Here is an 18,778-nt window from a genome sequence, read left to right on the forward strand (position 1 = left end):
AACGGAATGAAGCCATTTGGAATTCGTGTGTGGCAGGACTTAGTAGCTCTTAATGTTGACCATATTTCTGAGCTTCATCAAGGCTGGAATCATTTGCCACAAGATTGATAAAAGGATCCAAAATTATTTTACATTTATCAGCATACAAAAGGAATTTTAGTCCGTGCTGTGTTTTTAAATTAATGTTTTACACAATTTTATCCGAGCACTGTGGCTGTGTGGTTGTCTACACAGATGGTTACATTAACAGTGAACGATGATGAATTATATGTGATCTTGAAGGCAGTGGAACAGATGCGGTGTCTTCCTGATACCAAATACCTCATCCACACTGACTCGCTAAAGTGCCCTTCAGCCTACCTGTCACACGTACCGAGCACAAAAGTACCCTTAGCTGATCTGTGACACCCTTTCCCACTTACAGAGGCAAAGCAAGGATGTGTCGTTCTGCAGGGTACCAGGGCACATGGGCTTTCAGGATAACGAAGCAGAAAATGATGCACCTAAGAGTGCCTGCACGAAAAACACAATTTCCAAATGTGCTGCCCCTGTAGTGCACTTACCTCACTGTTGAGGCAGAGGATCATGCGTTCGTGGGAGGAGGAGTGGTTAGAGTTGAGAGAAAGCTGCACCTGGCAAAATCAATAGTGTGGCTGTGGCATTCCTCCTTCCGGCCAGTGCAGTGCCTCTGGAGTAAGCACTGTTCTCTGATGCATGGATTCTTCCTCTGACAGGAGGATCCACCCGTACATAGCACTTATCGGGTACAAATATACCAAGCCATGAGGGCTGCACCCAACTTAACATCTAACTTGCACTCTACTTCAGGAGACAACGATTCAAATGTGGTCTGTGTATCAAGTTTTTGTGCAATGTCTGGTGTTCTCAATAGTATCTTCGGTATATGATATTAACATGTGGATGGTTGCTTCATCTTTTATTTTCCAATTGGTCAACCGAGCACAATACCCTGTTACACTGTTTTCGATTTGTGTAGTTACAGTCCATGTATATTAATCACAAACTGCCTTGAGGCTTATATCTTTTGATGTTCTCTGTGAAAGTGTAAGTGTGAGTGAGAGTGAGTGTCCCAGGGTGGTTGATGATTACATTTTATATTTCCTGTTTGGTGCATATCTTTCATAAATCAAAATGACATTCATCTCCCATCAGTTGAGTATGGGTGCTGATGACTTATCTTTTGAGTGCTCTATATATATGACCACCATCACCAATCATGATGTGCAACCGATTAACAACTTGACAGAGGAAGGACGGAAGATTAGAATTCAACATCTTATCACCATTAAGTTCATTAGAAATGGAACAACAAAACAGTATGGCATGCAAAGACACAGGACAAAGGCACGGCACAAGTGAAGACATGTTTTTCTCTTACGTGAGCTGCAGTTAACTGAACAGATTTTAAAGTAATCATCTAAGCATCTGTCTAGGGCAATTTAGAGACACAATATAAAACTTAAATCCAGAATGGGACTTGAGCCACTATCCTCGCAAATGCAAGTACACCATCCTCCTGCAACATCACCTCACTCAGTATGTTGTATTGTGCATTAAAAGAACAGAAAACCGAATTAATGATTTCAAAGACATCCTTTCACCCAAATCAATTTTTGATTTCTTCTGCTCTGTCACATGGTGATTTCATTGGCCTTTAATACTTTCATGTCCCTCTCCAAACAGCTCAGCTGGTCGACAATGCATTAAAAAGAGGACAGCATCATTCAAGTGGTTCAACCAACTCCGTCCATGGACTTTAATCTTACTAAACATGTGTCAGCAAAAACAATCAATTTTCGAAAGTATTATGTAACTGGATGGATAAAAAAATCTACTCACCATATGGTGGCAGGAAAACACACATATAATAGTACCTAAATTTGCAAGTTCTCAGGGTCAGTGGTTCCTTCTTCTGAAAGAAGGGTTAAAGGGGAAGGAAGAGGGATGACAGGAAAGGACTGGTCAGATTTAAGAAATTGGGAGAGTTCGTAAAAGTCACCCAGAATCCGAGATCAGGGGACACTTACTAAGTGGTATGAGAAGGAAAGAGAAGATTTTTTTTATTTATCCAATTACATTATACTGAACATTTGTTGAATTCACTTGGAAGATACATTTCAGCTATATTGGCACCTTACAGGACTGTTCCAGTGTTGGAGATTGCTTTTCCTGATGAATGTCAACAAGTCCTTCAGGAAATCATCAGTAACCCCATGGGATCAGTGAGCGTAAATACGAAATAGTCACTGGCACTTGCAGTCAGGGCACACATTATCATGAAACAGTTGTTCTAGTTACCTTCCTTATTGCTAAGCAGTTCCAGAGGCTCACATCATATCCATACCTTGATTCATACAGACTAGAATTGCAGAGACCCGACACCAGTGTAATCCTATGTTCTGCATAATCTCTGAACATACAGGTATGTCATCCTAATAGGAAATATGTTGTGCAGAAACAGATTGCTACCATCTTTATTATAAGAATAACCTCCACTGTCTCTAACAATGGAACAAAAATGCTTGTTTACTTTCAGTCTGTTACCTCCTATGTTATATTCTGGGACAACTCTGCACTCTCTGAGCGTGTTCTTAGACCAGAAAAGGGTGAACAGGCAGATCTGCAGTGTCAGTTTGCAAACTTTGTGTAGGTTGTTGCTCAGGTATCTTAAAATCCTAACTCTGCAATCCCTGTACAGACACTAAATCATGGGATTTGTTGTTGTAAATACTGACTCATTCAGAAAAAACTGTAATATTCATTCAATGAACACAGGGTGAAAATGATTTTCACTTGGATAACATTTCCTTAAATATACAGAGCAGTGTGTACTACTCAGCAAGTTTTATTTTCAGTAAGATTCCAGCAAAACTGAGAAAAGTTGGTCCTATACCTCAACTCTTCAAATATTAAGCTGAAAGGTTTTACTGTGACACAGTCCTCCTATACTGTATAGGAGTTCCTTGCATCATTTCTGAACTTTTCTCTCTACTGCATTATTATTTCATATGATCTCTCACAATCATTTTTAATGTTCTATTGATTTTTTCAGTTTCATTTGTTTAAAATTTTTATTTAGCATTCTGCAACTTACTAAATGTAAAGTCAAAATTAGAAAATCTGATTCATGAAACATTTACAAAGTATCTAAATTGAAATTTATGGGAAAATGGCTCAGCCCTTAGAAATAAACACTGTTGTATGGCAAGGTGATGGCCCATCCCCAGTCCTTTTTAGTTGTATTCTAGAAAAAAAAAACACACAGGATGAGAAATTGGAATGGATATAAGATTTCACCAGTAAGGTTGGGAAAAGGAAACAAAAATAATGGAATAAACTGCCTTACATTTGTGGATGTTTTTGCTATTCTTTCTCAAAATGAGACACCTGTAGTGACACACAGATTAATCTTCTAGAAGAAATAGACAATAGGTCCGATTTAAGATTTACTGCAGAAAAAAAATAACATACATTAAAGATGCACCAATATTTCTGAACACAGACACTGGCCAAACAGAGGAGGTTAAAAAATTTAAATATCTTGGCGAGATATTGAAGAAATTAGTCCAGAAAAAAAGATGCTATAGAAGAAGGAATACATATGAGGTACCACCCAAAATATCCAAGAATTTCATTGCATTAGTCAAATCAGTAGCAGCACAGAATTCCACAGCTAAATGTTATAAGCGGCACATCTTAGCTACTGTGGCACAAAGATGCATCATCTATGGTGCACACAGTTGTGAGTTATAGCGGTGCATGTCATGATGTGTTTCAGTGCTTCTGCGGTTTATGAAATGGGTAATGTGAAGGAGCAATGGACCTGCATCAAATTCCTTTTCAAGTTAAAGAAAACTGCAGCTGAAAGCCACCGCTTGCTGCCAGAGGCATTTTGTGGGAATGCACTGATTCAAGCAAGAACATTTGAGTGATTCAAGTACTTCAAGGAAGGCCAAGAATCTGTGGAAGATGATAAACATTCTAGTCTGTCAACATGCGCAGCACCGGAACTGATCACGAAAGTGTGAGATGTGATCCACAATGACTGAAAGCAGACAATTCACGATGTTTGTGACAGACTTGGACTGTCATACAGTACATGTCAATGAATTCCAGCCAATGAACTGAAGCAAAGTTTGTCCCTCGCATTCTCAGTACTGACCAATGAAACCTCGGGTTCCAGATGTACACTGAGCTGCAACAAAGAGATGGCGAGTGTCCATAATTCTTATCCTCCAGAGTCATAACAAGAGACGAATCTTGAGTCTACGGTTATAACCATGACACAAAACAGCAGCCATCACAATGGCAAACTCCAGCTACTCCAAGGCCAATTAGAGTTCAAAAAGTTTGGTCACACTGTCAACAGGCAGTTTTACTGTGTGGTTTTGAGGTGACTAAGGGGAAACGTTTGGTGCAAATGGTCCAAGTTATGGAAAAAGGAAGACTGGTAGGTGCACCATGACAACACATCCATGCACACCTTACTCGTTGTGAAAGAATTCCCGACCAACAACAAAATGGCAACGGTCGACCAGCCTCCCTATTAGCCAGATCTAGCCCCGTGCAACTTCTATGTGTTGTCAAAGATGAAAATCATGCCGAAATGGCGACATTTTGACTCAGCTGAAGATGTCCAAATGGAATTGTACCTTGTACTGAACACCCTTAACCCTACGGACTTTCAGGAATGCTTCCAAAAATGAGAACAATGCTAAAATTGTAGCATATATTCCCAAGGCGACTACTTTGAAGGTCATTAGGATTTCAGTATAATCCCAAGATGACTACTTTGAAGGACATTAGGATGTAAGTATAGTTTTCTGATTTTTGCAACGAAATTCTTGGATATTTTGGGTAACACCTCATAAAATGGGAAGGGCATAAATTATAACTAAAGTCCTTTACAATAAAAAAAATGCCTGCCTGAAATGCAAAAATAAGGCATTATAGTACACATAAACAAGAAATACAGTACTAGGAAAATGTTTAAGAAAATTATTAGGAAAATATTAGGCTCATGAAAAATTGCGGGAAGTTGGAAATTACAAAGTAATGCTGAATCAAGACACAAAGTAATGAAGACATTAGCTGCCAAAAGGCATTGATTTGAATCAATGGAGGAAGTTGAAAATTTGTGCTGCACTGGGGGTTCAAACCCACGTTTCCTGCTTACTAGGCAGATGCACTGACCACTGAGCCATGCCGTCACAGTAGTCACCATAACTGCATGGACTGCCTTAGCACGCCTCGTGTCAGACCTAAATTCTCAACTTATACCACATACTACCAATGCAGTGCCCCTGCTTATTAGCCTCATTACTCGCTGTGTCTTGCAAATTCCCATAGGGGTTTGACCTCGATGTGCATCTGCACACAAGGGATCAATGGCCGTCATCATCATAAGTGGGCAGATAAAAATGGCTTGGACAAGTGGATACAACTGGATGTGAATATATGCATATAACCACACCCTGTGGTGTGCACACTAAATGTACGCCTGCCACTTGATCTACACTGGTTCAGAGCATAGTGTGGGCTTTATCAGTGATCGGTGTGAGTGGAGCAGTGCAAAGAGTGGAGCAACAGGTATTCATGGTGGAAAGTTACATGGTAACAAAGTCAGTTGTTTGCTGAGAAGTTTAATGGTGTCAAAGTGCCATGCAAAGCTTAGTCTGAAAATGGTGCCAGACAGGCTCTGTTTTGAACAAGTCTAAAAACATTCCGAAACACGCCTGCACACCAGAAAATGTAGCTGCAGTTCACCAAAAAATGCTTCAGAGTTCTACCAAATCAACCTGGTGTGAAAGATCAGAGTATCACATCGATCATGCGAACAAATACTCTACCTGGACCTGTACGTGTATCCCTACCAAGTGTCTACTGTTCATGCATTAAAGCATTCCTCAGCACCTCCTGTTTTGTGAGTGACTATTCATTAAGATAACAATGAATGGCTTCGACATGGATCTCTCATTTATGTCTGATGAAGTCTCATTTTACCCAAGTGGGTATGTTAGCTCACAGAATCACAGGTTCTGGGCAGTGGAGAATACACAAAACTTCTATGGAACACTATTGGATGATCAGAAGTTTGGGGTCTGGTGTGCAGTGTCAACATGCCACATCGTTGGTCTCGTCTTTTTTCATCAAACCCTGACTTTTGCACATTACATTTCCAACACTTTGAATCCATTTGTGGCAGCATTAACGGAGAAGGAGAAGACCTACAGTTACTTTCAACAGGATGGAGCTACTGCCCATACAGCTGACCGAACCTTGGAGCACATTTACACAATCTACATGACTGACAGAGTTGTCGGCCAGTCTGATCACGGCCCTAGCTGGCCACCCAAGTAACCTGACCTCTCAGTGTGCAATTACTTAACTTGGGGAGCCCTCCAAGTCTAAAGGGTATTGTGACAACCCTCATAGTCTTCAAGAGCTGTAGCAGAACTTTAAGTCAGATAAGACTGCAGCAATTCCAGCAATTCATCTCCGATCCGCCTTCAGGAACTTGTTGACCAGGTCCCAAAAATGCCAATAGACGAATGTTGGTCAATTTCAGCATTTTCTATAGTAACATTAGTACTGTATTTACTTTCCTCTGCACTGTTTCTTTGTACCCTGTAACTCTGTTCCCTGGGCCCCTTTTATTTGCCCTACCCTGTATATGAGGTGTCTGTTCATTTGGACAAGTCCGAGAAAAAGAAGACAATAATTTTTTTGACATTGATTTTGAATGAAAGACAGAAATTAACCATGTTGTTGTTGTGGTCTTCAGTCCAGAGACTGGTTTGATACAGCTCTCCATGCTACTCTAACCTGTGCAAGCTTCTTCATCTCCCAGCACCTACTGCAACCTACATCCTTCTGAATCTGTTCAGTGTATTCATCTCTTGGTCTCCCTCTACGAATTTTACCCTCCACACTTCCCTCCAATACTAAATTGGTGATTCCTTGATATCTCAGAATATGCCCTACCAACTGATTTCTTCTTCTAGTCAAGTTGTGCCATGAACTCCTCTTCTCCCCAATTCTATTCAATACCTGCTCATTAGTTATGTGATCTACCCATCTAATCTTCAGCATTCTTCTGTAGCACCACATTTCAAAAGCTTCTATTCTCTTCTTGTCTAAACTGTTTATCGTCCATGTTTCACTTCCATACAAGGCTACACTCCAAACAAATACTTTCAGAAACGACTTCCTGACACTTAAATCTATACTCGATGTTAACAAATTCCTCTTCTTCAGAAACGCTTTCCTTGCCATTGCCAGTCTACATTTTATATCCTCTCTATTTTGGCCATCATCAGTTATTTTGCTCCCCAAATAGCAAAACTCCTTTACTACTTTAAGTATCTCATTTCCTAATCTAATTCCCTCAGCATCACCCGATTTAATTCGACTACATTCCATTATCCTCGTTTTGCTTTTGTTGATGTTCATCTTATATCCTCCTTCCAAGACACTGTCCATTCCGTTCAGCTGCTCTTCCAAGTCCTTTGCTGTCTCTGACAGAATTACAATGTCATCGGCGAACCTCAAATTTTTTATTTCTTCTCCATGGATTTTAATACCTACTCCGAATTTTTCTTTTGTTTCCTTTACTGCTTGCTCAATATACACATTGAATAACATCGGGGATAGGCTACAACCCTGTCTCACATCTTCCCAACCACTGCTTCCCTTTCATGCCCCTTGACTATTATTAACTACAATCTTCAAATATTAGTGTAATGAAAAGTCAACAGAAAATTGGATCCACATACAAAAAAAGGATTTAGAAAAAGAAATAATATAAAATCTGAAGAAACAAATGACAGAAAAATGTTTAGAGGTAAGTATTGAATGATGATGTATTGAATGAGTATGTATTGAATGAGGAAGGATTCAAAGGAGGAGAGCGAAAACAATTGGTCCGGAATAGCACAGTGAACAGATAAAAAGAGTACTAGAAGAAAAGTAAACAACAACAATTAATGAACTGAAATTGGCATGTTGTCCTTACTCAGCTTGTCCAAGAAGAAAATATACAATTTAAAAAAACTGTGTCACAGTGAAATTATCATATGTATACGTCATCTTATACCCTTACTGTTTTGACCATTATTCAATTATGCAAACATAATGAAATTTCATTTTCCTCTTTCTGAAATTCAACAATTTTATCATGATCAGAAGATTTATTCCTGTAACTTCACAAACTACAATATCATTTCCTACACTGAAATGCAATAATTTAGGATATATGCAGTGGTTACTTACAAAATACATTTCTGGATGACATTCCACACTGTTTAATATTGAAAACTGGCAAATCATCAAACATTCAATATCAAAGTCATCAGAGTAGTAGCAAATTGCTACAGCACATGTCTTGTGAAAGCAACAAAGAAGGTAAATATGGTAACAGGATAACCAAAAAGATCACACAAACAGTAGAAAATCCAAGTACCAAATGGTTACAATAAATTGTGAAAAAGTGTAACTGCATATGGACCTTTACAGTATGAACCACAATTGTATAGAAATAAAAGGAAGGAAGATCAGGGTCTAAGTAGCACCAGTAATGAGGTTATTAGACAATACGCTTTAGACATGTATGTGCAGAATTAAGTTGTCAGGGATAGAAATAACCAGCCATGGATTCTACAGTCAGGTCAGAAAGACTCCACAAAAGCTGAGTGAACTTTATGACTGTTTTAAATTAATTGAAAGTATTTTTGACAAATAAAAACTGAATAAATCCAAAAGGAATGTAAGGAGAGCACATGAGATGCAGCCAATAAATTTGAAAGGAAAATTACGCCTAATGATCTAAAAAAAAAAAAATCCCATAAAATTTTGTTGTTACATGACAACCATAAAATATGTAAATAGAAGGCTCAGTGACCACAATGGTATTCAAATAGAGAATGACATAGAGAAGGTGGAAATATGGATTCAATATCGTAAAATTGTTTTGCTCTGAAAGATGTTAATACAGTTCCTCCTTTCATTAATCACATAAAAGCCCAAATGAAAGATATGGAGATAAGTACCCACAGAAGACAAATAAAATAAAATTACTCAACAAAGGAAAGGCAACTGGCGTGATGAGACACCTGGATACTTCTACATAGATAATGCAAACAAACTTACTTCCCTTGTAGCTGCAACCTGTCAATGGAGAAATGTTGTGTTTTCCACGTAGTTTGAAAAAGTTACAGATCACTCCCCCTTTCAAAAAAGATTGTGAGACATATGTACTTAACTACAGGAATCTATTTCAACAATACTTTGACATGTCCTATATCCTTGTAAAAAGAGATCTACGGATGAATAAAGCTACTACTACAACAACTACTACTATTACTACTAGCAATCTCCTGTAAAACTGTAGGGCATGTTTCATGTTAAAGTATTATGACATATTTAGTGAACAAAAGTCCCCTCTGTAGGAATCAATATGAACTCCACAAACAGTAGTATAGTAAAACTCACAGTTTATTCACGAGATCCACAAGGCAGTAGATAATGGATGCCGGATTGATGTCATACTTCACACTTTCAGAAAGCATTCAATACAGTCTATAATGTGAACTAGTAAACAAAACATGGGGCTATGGAACATCCAACCAGCTTCGTGACTGGATTCAGGACATCCTTGATACAGGAATCAACATTCTATTCTTAAAGGGGCAAAAAACCTCAGATGCAAAGGCAGCTTCACAATGGAATGATAAACTACAATTATCAGTTCATAACATACAAACAAATGATCAAATGGATGACATAGACAGCTAAACAAAATTATTCACAGGTGATGATGATGATCATGATGTACATAGGAAAGTAGTAATGACTGAAATTGTAGGGAAATGTAGGCAGACCTACAGAGGAATGAAGCTTGGTACAATGATTAGCAATTGAATAACCCTCTCCCCACTCTCACATACAATAAAACTTTGTACTGCCCTGTCAGCTCTTAAAAATGTTGCATAAAATCAATACACAGCTCAAAAAAAACTTAGGCTTGAGTCCAGATAATTCACAAAATTTTAAAGTTTTTTTTTTCTTACTTATTTCCCTCCAAATTCATCCACCAAAGTAGTGAGCAGTCCACTTGGAGGGACCTCCTGCCAAAGCATGAAGTCATGTGTTATTGAAGTTATCCACTATGGACACGTTTCAGAGTGACTTTACCCTTTTCGACCTTAAAACTAACAACAAGAATTAACAAACATTTTGACATACAATAGAAGCTTTCAATAAACTAAAGACTTGTGATATGTGCTTTCCAATTACCAACAGTCAAAATTAGTTAATAGCACACACAATAGAGAGATCACAATCTGCTTGGACCATGTTTTCATTCTTATAAGACGGTGACTCAACAAAACTGCATATATTAAACAGTACATGTCCTTTTTCCCCTTTTATGGCCTATGAGGACAGTATAGACAAGGGCTGTAAAATGTAATAAAATAAAAGAATAAGAAATTTACATAAAACTTACGTAGACACTTCATCCTTGTCTGTCTTTGTGCAAGGGGATGCAATATTATCCGTAAGGCAACGGTACGCTGCTTGAAAACATGTACTGTAAAATCCATCAGATGAGACAGGAACCTGAGAGCCAACAGGCGCTGAAGAAAATTTCTTCTCATCTGCATCCTCCCATTGTGCGCTTAGATTTGTACCAAACAGGCATTTCAGTAGCTGTTTACATGTACAAAGCAAAAAGTACTCATTACTCAGAGCATTTCTGCAGAAGCTTTTCAAAGTAATATCTACAAAACCTGAAATGTTAGCTGCACAACAGCAAATAATAAAACACACAAAATGTTCCAAGATTTAACAGTTCACAAAAATGGACACAGTTAACAGCAGTTGAGGAAAAAACTAAAAATAAATAGGAAACATAAATCTCATTGTTACAGGCTCATGAAACAGCTCCAACATTTATGAAATTTAGTCACAACTGGTTATCGGTATTGACAGGGCAGAGGTATGTGTTGGGTCAGATAGACATCAGTGTTGTCAATGATTGTCATACCAATAATTAATAATGACAGTTTCTTATAACCACCTGAACCCCATTCTGATATCACAGGATGCATACATTGTGGCGTAATGTCAAGACATAAAACATCTTCCATCATTTCACATTCTCACACAATGGACACTCATGTCAGTAAACAGCTTGATTCTTTGTTAACACCATGCAGTAATATTGCGTTGTGCATGGAAAATAAGAAAATGTGCCAACATAATATTACATTGCATAGCATTCCATGCTCCTTTTGCGTTTCAAACATAATTTTACTGTTCCCACTAAAACCCATAGGTTCTCCAAGCTTTTAGTTCATCACTTTAGCACTGGATCACAGGACATAGCAAGGTAAAGCAATATACCAATATATATTTTTTGGAAACAATTTGCTTATGTTTGATGTTTGTTTGTTAGATGTTCTATGGTGGTCTGTTATTTGTCTGTCATTGTTTTTGATGCCACTATTATTGGTTTTAGCTTGTTATCTTCTTTATAATAAAAATGGCATGTGACAATGATGCAAAAGTTCAAAAAAATTATTAAAGAAGTACTTGCTGAGACTATGGATGATGAATGTTTTTCAGGTTTCAATAGTGACGGCGATCATGGAATATCAGACAATAACCAGAGTCCTAGTATGTCTAATTTCTTCCGAAATCAATACGGAGCGTAAAATTTTAAGCGATTGGTTCTGCAACATTCTGCATAATTTCGTAATATTATTCAATGTCAAATGAAGGTTCACCATTGTCTGTGGACCTAGCCACTCAACATCAAACAGACCAAGACTGAGTAACAATTTGAAGGATGATGGGAGTGAAGTGGATAAAACTCCAAACACTTTGGTATTTAAAGCCTCTCATGGTGTGGCACAAAAGTACTTGATCAGACCAGACTCAAGAATATTAAGATTTTTTTCCTCATTATGTAAATGACAGTGTTATTTCAAATATGAAGGAACAAACAAACCTATGTGCTAGACAGAAGCTGACCATACTCAGAGCACAAAACAAATTAGGGGCAAATTCTGAAAGAAATTTCTGGATATTATCCTCCACAAGTTGATCATGGAGATACAAAGTATGGCCAGTCATTGGTGTAGTAATCCAGTGGTTAACTGCAGTTTCTGCCCCAATGTTATGCCAAGGAATGGATTTTTTAATATGTTGTCAACATTTCATATAAATGACAACACAAAGCAAAAAAAGGAAGATGGAGCAGACTTCAGTGCTTTTCATCAACTTAGGCCACTTCGTAAATAAGTTAAAAGAAAGTTATCAACCAGTGAATCACTATAGTTGGAGTCACAAGTGATGGCGGTCGTGTTCAGGCTTGTTCTGCATATCTACTTTACGCATTCTCTGATGGCCCACAAGCGTTCAGTAGCGTTCTTGCGGTCTGCGGTGAATGTTGTTGCCAATGTGGGCGTTAAACATAATTCTAGTGAGTTAATAGTGAATGTTTATTCCACTTGTTGCGCGTCGTCAAGGCTGAGGGTGGTAGTAAGTGATAAATTCTGCACAAGCAAGTGAGTAACATAATTTGCACATTTTCTTCAAGCACAGAGCATGTGTGTGTGCACTTACCGCAACTGTCGCTTGCAACTGGCAACAATGCAATCCCCATCCATGTCTCGAGCTGCATGAACTGCCATTGTTCATGGATCACTGATGAAGATGTATGTCCTTTCAGGGGGTGTATAGGTTTCAAAGTTTATATGGCTAATTAGCCAAGTAAATATGGCATGAAGCTATACATTCTTGTAGCATCCAAAATTGGCTACATATCCAACCTTGAGGTTTACCATGGAAGGGATGATAACCTGGACAACACCGGTTCTACAGTAGTGAAGCAACTTCTCGGCACACTCCAAGATAAGAACCACAAAGTATAAGTTGACCGATTCCACATCGTTGCTCAGCTAACTGAAGAATTGGCTAAAGCTAACACTGATCTTGTGGGACGTGTAATTCAAAAGAGAAAAGGATTGCCCAAGGCTCTCAGATAAGGTAAAACTCTCAAGAATGGTGAACAACTTTTTTGTCGTAAAAATTGTCTGCTAGCATTGTCATGGAAAGACACGAATGATGAGTGGATAGTAAGTACCAGGCACACATCCTCAGTGCTGCCTGTTGCCACAAGAGAAGGTAATAAGAAAATGAAAACAGTGGCAGTGCTGGATTACAACAAACATAAAGCTGGTGCAAAACTTTTTCATTAGGCTCTCTCATATGGAGCACCTGATCACAAAACAGTGACTTGGTGGAGATTGCCTGACTTCCACTGTAACAGCAGCATCCAATGCTTGAATTTTGCACTATTGAGTGAATGTGACAAAACTGAGCACTCCTAAGTTTATAAAGGAGATCTGGGCTGCATTAGTCTTGCAGAGAGAAGAGGCAACTGAGGTTTTTCATGGATCGCTCAGTTGTACAAAAACATTTTCCAAACTGTATGAAACTGGTAGAAATGAAGAAGAAAGCATGTAGATGATGTGTAACGTTTAGTGAGAAGCAGATAAACATCATAGGGAAAGATGGGATGAAAGACAGCTCACATAAGCGTAGTGAGTGTAATGTAGGTTTGTGTGCCACCCCATGTTTCAAACTTTACCACACTGATTCTTAATGATAATTAGTTGATATTTATGTAGGTATGAATGATGTGAAAAAAACGTAATTAATGTCTTTTAAGTGTTTTCTATAAAGAACAGAACCAACTAAACACTTCAGTTAACAGTGTAACAATGGCAGAAGTAGCCTTGGTAACTTGGTTTTACTGTTGATGCTTAAACTAAATAAATAGCAAAAATCAATTTTTCACAAACTTCTTTTTCTGGAAGTTAGTATGTAATCCTCATCTTCACCAGCTTTATGTTTCTTTAATCCAGCACTGCCATTGGTTTCAATTTCTAATAACCTTCCCTTGTGGTAACCAATGTGTGCCTGCTAGTTATCATCCATCTATCCCTCTTGTCTTTCCATTGCAATGCTAGATCATCATCCTGAAAACAATATATCGTCCATATATGCATTGTTGCTCATGGTGTGCCACACAAGTACTTGATCAGACTTGTGAATATGTAGATTTTTTTCCTCATTTTGTAAATGACAGTATTATTTGAAACATGAAGGAACAAACAAATCTACATGCTAGACAGAAGCTGACCATACTCAGAACAGCTCCACGTTTCATACTGTACTTGTTCTGTTCATATGTCTCACATGAAACTTACTCTATAGCCATTGAAAGTTTGATGAAAATAGTGCGAATCAGCTAGCAAACTGGGAGTGGCACACAGCTAAGACTTCAGCATCATAAGTGTTCTAGAAAATTATACAAATTTGTAGCACACTGCCCTCTCATACCACTCCAAATGATGGCAAGCATCAATAGTAGAACCAAGTTACCAAGGCTTTTTCTGCCAGTATTGCAGAAATAAGATCCTACATAATGCTGGATTCTGCATTAGAATGCCACCTGTGCTCGTCATCTCAGTCCATGTCATTTGCAATAACTCAAACAAATACAGTGCCAATATTTTACTTGCAGCATCCAACAGCCACAACACATAACTTGAATGATAACATGCTGCCACACTGGCTGTCATTGGAGAGGTTAAAATGTTTTGTTTTGCTTTCATTAATGTGCAGTTTTGGCTAAGAAGCAACTCATGCACCCCTCTATGTCATCTGAATTTTCAAAATCCAGACCCAGCCCTTTTGCTTGTTGTATATCCTCCAATTTCTTCATTTGCTCTCATCCAAAAAAAGGATCTTGAGCTTGTGAAAGTTAGGACTTGGTTAAAGCATTTGTATCAACTGTACTGGGGACAGTTTCTCCTGGTCTTAAATACTAATCCGCTCATCTTTCTCTGCATAAATTTAACATGACTTGAAAAATCATTGATAGCTCCAACAAAAAGAATTCTATAAGACTAAATAATTAGTGAAATTACAGAAAACAATAAAGGTTGCTTGAATTTAATGTACAAGAGATTTCAGTCTGTGGGGTTACATATAGCATGATGAACAAGATGTGAAAATATAATGGGAAAAATCATCTTACATACAAGTAAGTTATGTCTATAATGTGAAAGCTGAAAAATGGAAGACAATAGTGCAAAACATGAAGTGACTGGATTAAACAAACCTTCTTTTTCGATATTAATGCATCAGTTTTCAAACTAAACAACAAAATAAGAACAAATGTCAAAATTGTATAAAACTAATGGAAAACATCTATCAGTATTTAATAGTAGTTTCATTTTGGTGATCATTTTCACCAAAAAAATAATTAATATTTTACATGAAAAAACTAATACCTGTTGAACACATTTAACAGTTGCAGTGGGAGCTATAATCACTGTTAGACGTAGGTATGAAAGAATTTCTTCTGCTAGCCTTCCTCCTTCATGCAAAGTTGCTATCTCCAGAAGTTGTGAAAGAGTTTCTAGTGTTGCATTAAGTAAGCAGACAAACTTCTGACTTGCACCAGAGTCCAAAGTGATCTGAAAGAGAATAAAAATAAGCCATTATTACAGTGGTACAAATTACCACAGACAAAATAACATTCGCAGTCCTACAATGCACATATTCTGTCCAAATTTGAAATACTGCCAGCAGTGCACAAAAGTAAACATAATGTTGCCAAATAGTTCATTTGAAATGCTCTAACGAATATATGTGCACAACAAACAAGTATCAGTTACATACATGTTTAACCACTCTGTTTTTATAATCTGATTACGAAACTATTAATGTTATTAACAACAGGTGATAAATTTGAAACTTGGTTTATTTTAGTGATATTCTTGGATAAAATTCTTTCAGTTTCATCACCAAATTAGTATTATGTCTACATCATTACACTGCAATTCACATATAAGTACCTGGTACTGCAGTCATCAAAGTGCTTTCAGACTATTTCTGGGCTGTTCTACTCTGGAATACCACACGGAAAAAATGAACACCTAAATCTTTCAAAACAAGCTCTGGTTTCCCTTATTTTACCACAATGCTATTTCTCCCTATGCATATGGGAGTCTACAAAATATCTAGCATTCAGGGGAGAAATTTTGGGATTCAAATTTCATGAAAATATCTTGCCACAATGAAAAAGTCTTTGTTGTTAATGACTTCAACCTAAACTTCGTTTATCATATACTGGCTGCTCTCTCCTCTGATGCTGCAATATTACACAAATGCCCTTCTCTGAACATTTTTGATAACCGCAACCCAAGGACGCCACCTCCCCTCCATGCCGCTGTGGTCCGATGCAGCCAGCCATAGCCATATATCCTCTGGTGTGGAGTTCAGAGCACAATGTTGTCTTACCGTGACTAGGCCATCTTCTCCAGGACAATGGCAGATTCCATGGCTGAGTTTGTTACACGCTCAGTTACACAAGATAACCACGGGGGCTGACACAGTATTAGGAGACACTTGTTATGCAGTGCCATTGGCACAGATGGTGGTGCAAGGACAGTTGCACCAAGAGGCTCATTTGCTCATCGAGGTCCCAGAGATCAACAGCCTCAGCCAAGGAGACTGAATGGTTGTAAATAATAAACGATAAAAGGGTCTTCTGCTACCCCCATACAAGTCTCTGGTGCAGACTTTCTCACCCACTTCAAGAGATCCCAAAACTCCTTTACATTCGGAGGAGAAAGTTGGTGATTGAAATTTCATGAAAACTTCTCAACATAATAGAAAACATCTTTGTTTCAATGATTTCCATTGAAGACCATTGATATTTATAAGTCATATATTGTCCGTGAAATATATACATCACTGACTTCGAATCTTCAACTTCTGTTGTTGTTGTGGTCTTCAGTCCTGAGACTGGTTTGATGCAACTCTCCATGCTACTCTATCCTGTGCAAGCTTCTTCATCTATCAAGACAAACTCGACAAGAAATCTCTACACAGAATGAATGAACCCATCTGCAAGTAACATTTGCAACAAAATGGAAAGGGTAAATTACTACTCACCATAATAGAGGTGGTGTTGAGTAGCACACAGACACAATGAAAAAGGCTGTTAATATATTGAAGCTTTAAGACAAAGCCCTCCTTCTGCAATGAAAAAAACATACATATTCACACAAGCACAATTCACACACATACAACCACTGTCTCAGGGCGCTGTGCTGTAGAGGACCTGGGGGGGGGGGTTCTTAGTAGAGGAGGGGAAAGGACATGTAGGTGGGTTGGCGGGACAGACACATGTTGTAGTAATGGAGTGGGAGCAAAGAAAGGGTTATGTAGGTGGGAAACAGGGACCAGTGAAGGGTTAGTCCAGAGGAGTTAAAGGCACGGAGGATGTGTTGCAGGGAGAGTTCCCACTGACACAACTCAGAAAAACTGATACTACTAGTACAAATCTAGATGGCACGAGCTGTGAAACAGTCGTTAAAGTGAAGCACGCGACACTGGGCAGCATGTTCAGTAACTGTGTGGTCCAGCTGTCTCTTAACTATAGTTTGTTGGTGGCCATTCATGTGGACAGACAACTTGTTTTATGATGCCCATGTAGAAATTGGTACAGCTTAGTTGGTAGATGACATGGCTGCTTTCACAGGTAGCCCTCCCTCCAACAAGGTAGGAGATGTCTGTGGCACAACTGGAGTAGACAATAGTCATGGGATCTATGGGCCAGGTCTTGCAGCTAGTCCTACTGCAGGGGTATGAGCCATGAGGCAAAGGGTTGGGAGCAGGGCTCGAGTAGGGATGGAAAACAATATTGCATAGGTTGGATATCACTGTGGAGAACAGGGTATGGCAGAGGGGAGGTCATTCCTCATTTCAGGGCATGACAGATAATTGAAACTTTGGAGGGGAGTGTGAATCAGCTGCTGCAGTCCTGGGAAGTATTGAGTCACAAGAGGAGTGCAACTTTGTGGCTGGACAGTAGGTATGTGGAAGTTGGTAGGTGACTGGAGAGAGAAGGCATATGTTATCTGTTTCTGGACAGAGTTGAGAGGGTAATTTCAGTCTGTGAAGGTCTCCATGATACCCTTGGCAAATTTGGAGACAGACTGCTCGGCACTACAGATGTGAAATGACCATGGATGGTCAAGCTGTATGGAAGGAAATTCATGGTACAAAATGGGTGGCAGCAGTCAAAGTGGGGGTATTGATGGTGCTTGGTAGATGTGATGCGGACACAGGTATTGATGCAGCCATACCTGAGATGGAGGTCAACATTAAGGAAGGTTGCTTGTCGGGTAGTGGAGGACCAGGTGGAATGAATAGAGGAGAAGGTGTTGAAGTTCTAGAGAAATGTGGGTAGGGCATCCTCACTAAGTTGGTTAGGAATGATTAATCTAGCTGGACCATGAAAAGGTAGGCATAGGACAGAGCTCATAGGTGACCATTGCTGTACCACAGATTTGTTTTTAGGTGATGCCTCAAAGAAGAAGTAATTGTGGGTGAGAATATTGTTAAGTTATGACGGCAAGGCAGACGGCAGTAGGTTTGGAGTCAGTCGCACATTGGAAAGGATAGTATTCAATAGCAGCAACGCCACAGGCACTGGAGATTTTTGTGTAAGAGGAGGTGCTTCCACTCCAATGCTACACATGTCTATTCCACCAATGCATCTACAAGTCCTTTCCCTTCCTCTACTTCCCCCCTCCCTCCCCAGCACAGATTCTAGACACTACACCTAGAAGTCTTATCCTGACCCCATCAAGTCCCTGCACGCTCTACCAGG

At 38.8% G+C, this 18,778-nt stretch overlaps 1 protein-coding gene across 2 annotated transcripts in view; it reads right to left on the reverse strand.

Annotated features, from left to right (window-relative positions):
* Window positions 1-18,778, reverse strand: part of LOC126354803 (huntingtin) — a 472,584-nt gene that overhangs the window by 257,342 nt on the left and 196,464 nt on the right. For both annotated transcript variants that reach the window (XM_050004721.1, XM_050004723.1), the window contains exons 20-21: window positions 15,387-15,572; window positions 10,526-10,728 (exon numbers count right to left, since the gene is read on the reverse strand). In XM_050004721.1, coding sequence (XP_049860678.1) covers window positions 10,526-10,728; window positions 15,387-15,572 — 389 coding nt within the window. The remainder of the gene's footprint in view (window positions 1-10,525; window positions 10,729-15,386; window positions 15,573-18,778) is intronic.

The sequence above is a fragment of the Schistocerca gregaria genome, chromosome 3, assembly GCF_023897955.1.
Source record: "Schistocerca gregaria isolate iqSchGreg1 chromosome 3, iqSchGreg1.2, whole genome shotgun sequence".
NCBI lineage: Eukaryota > Metazoa > Arthropoda > Insecta > Orthoptera > Acrididae > Schistocerca > Schistocerca gregaria.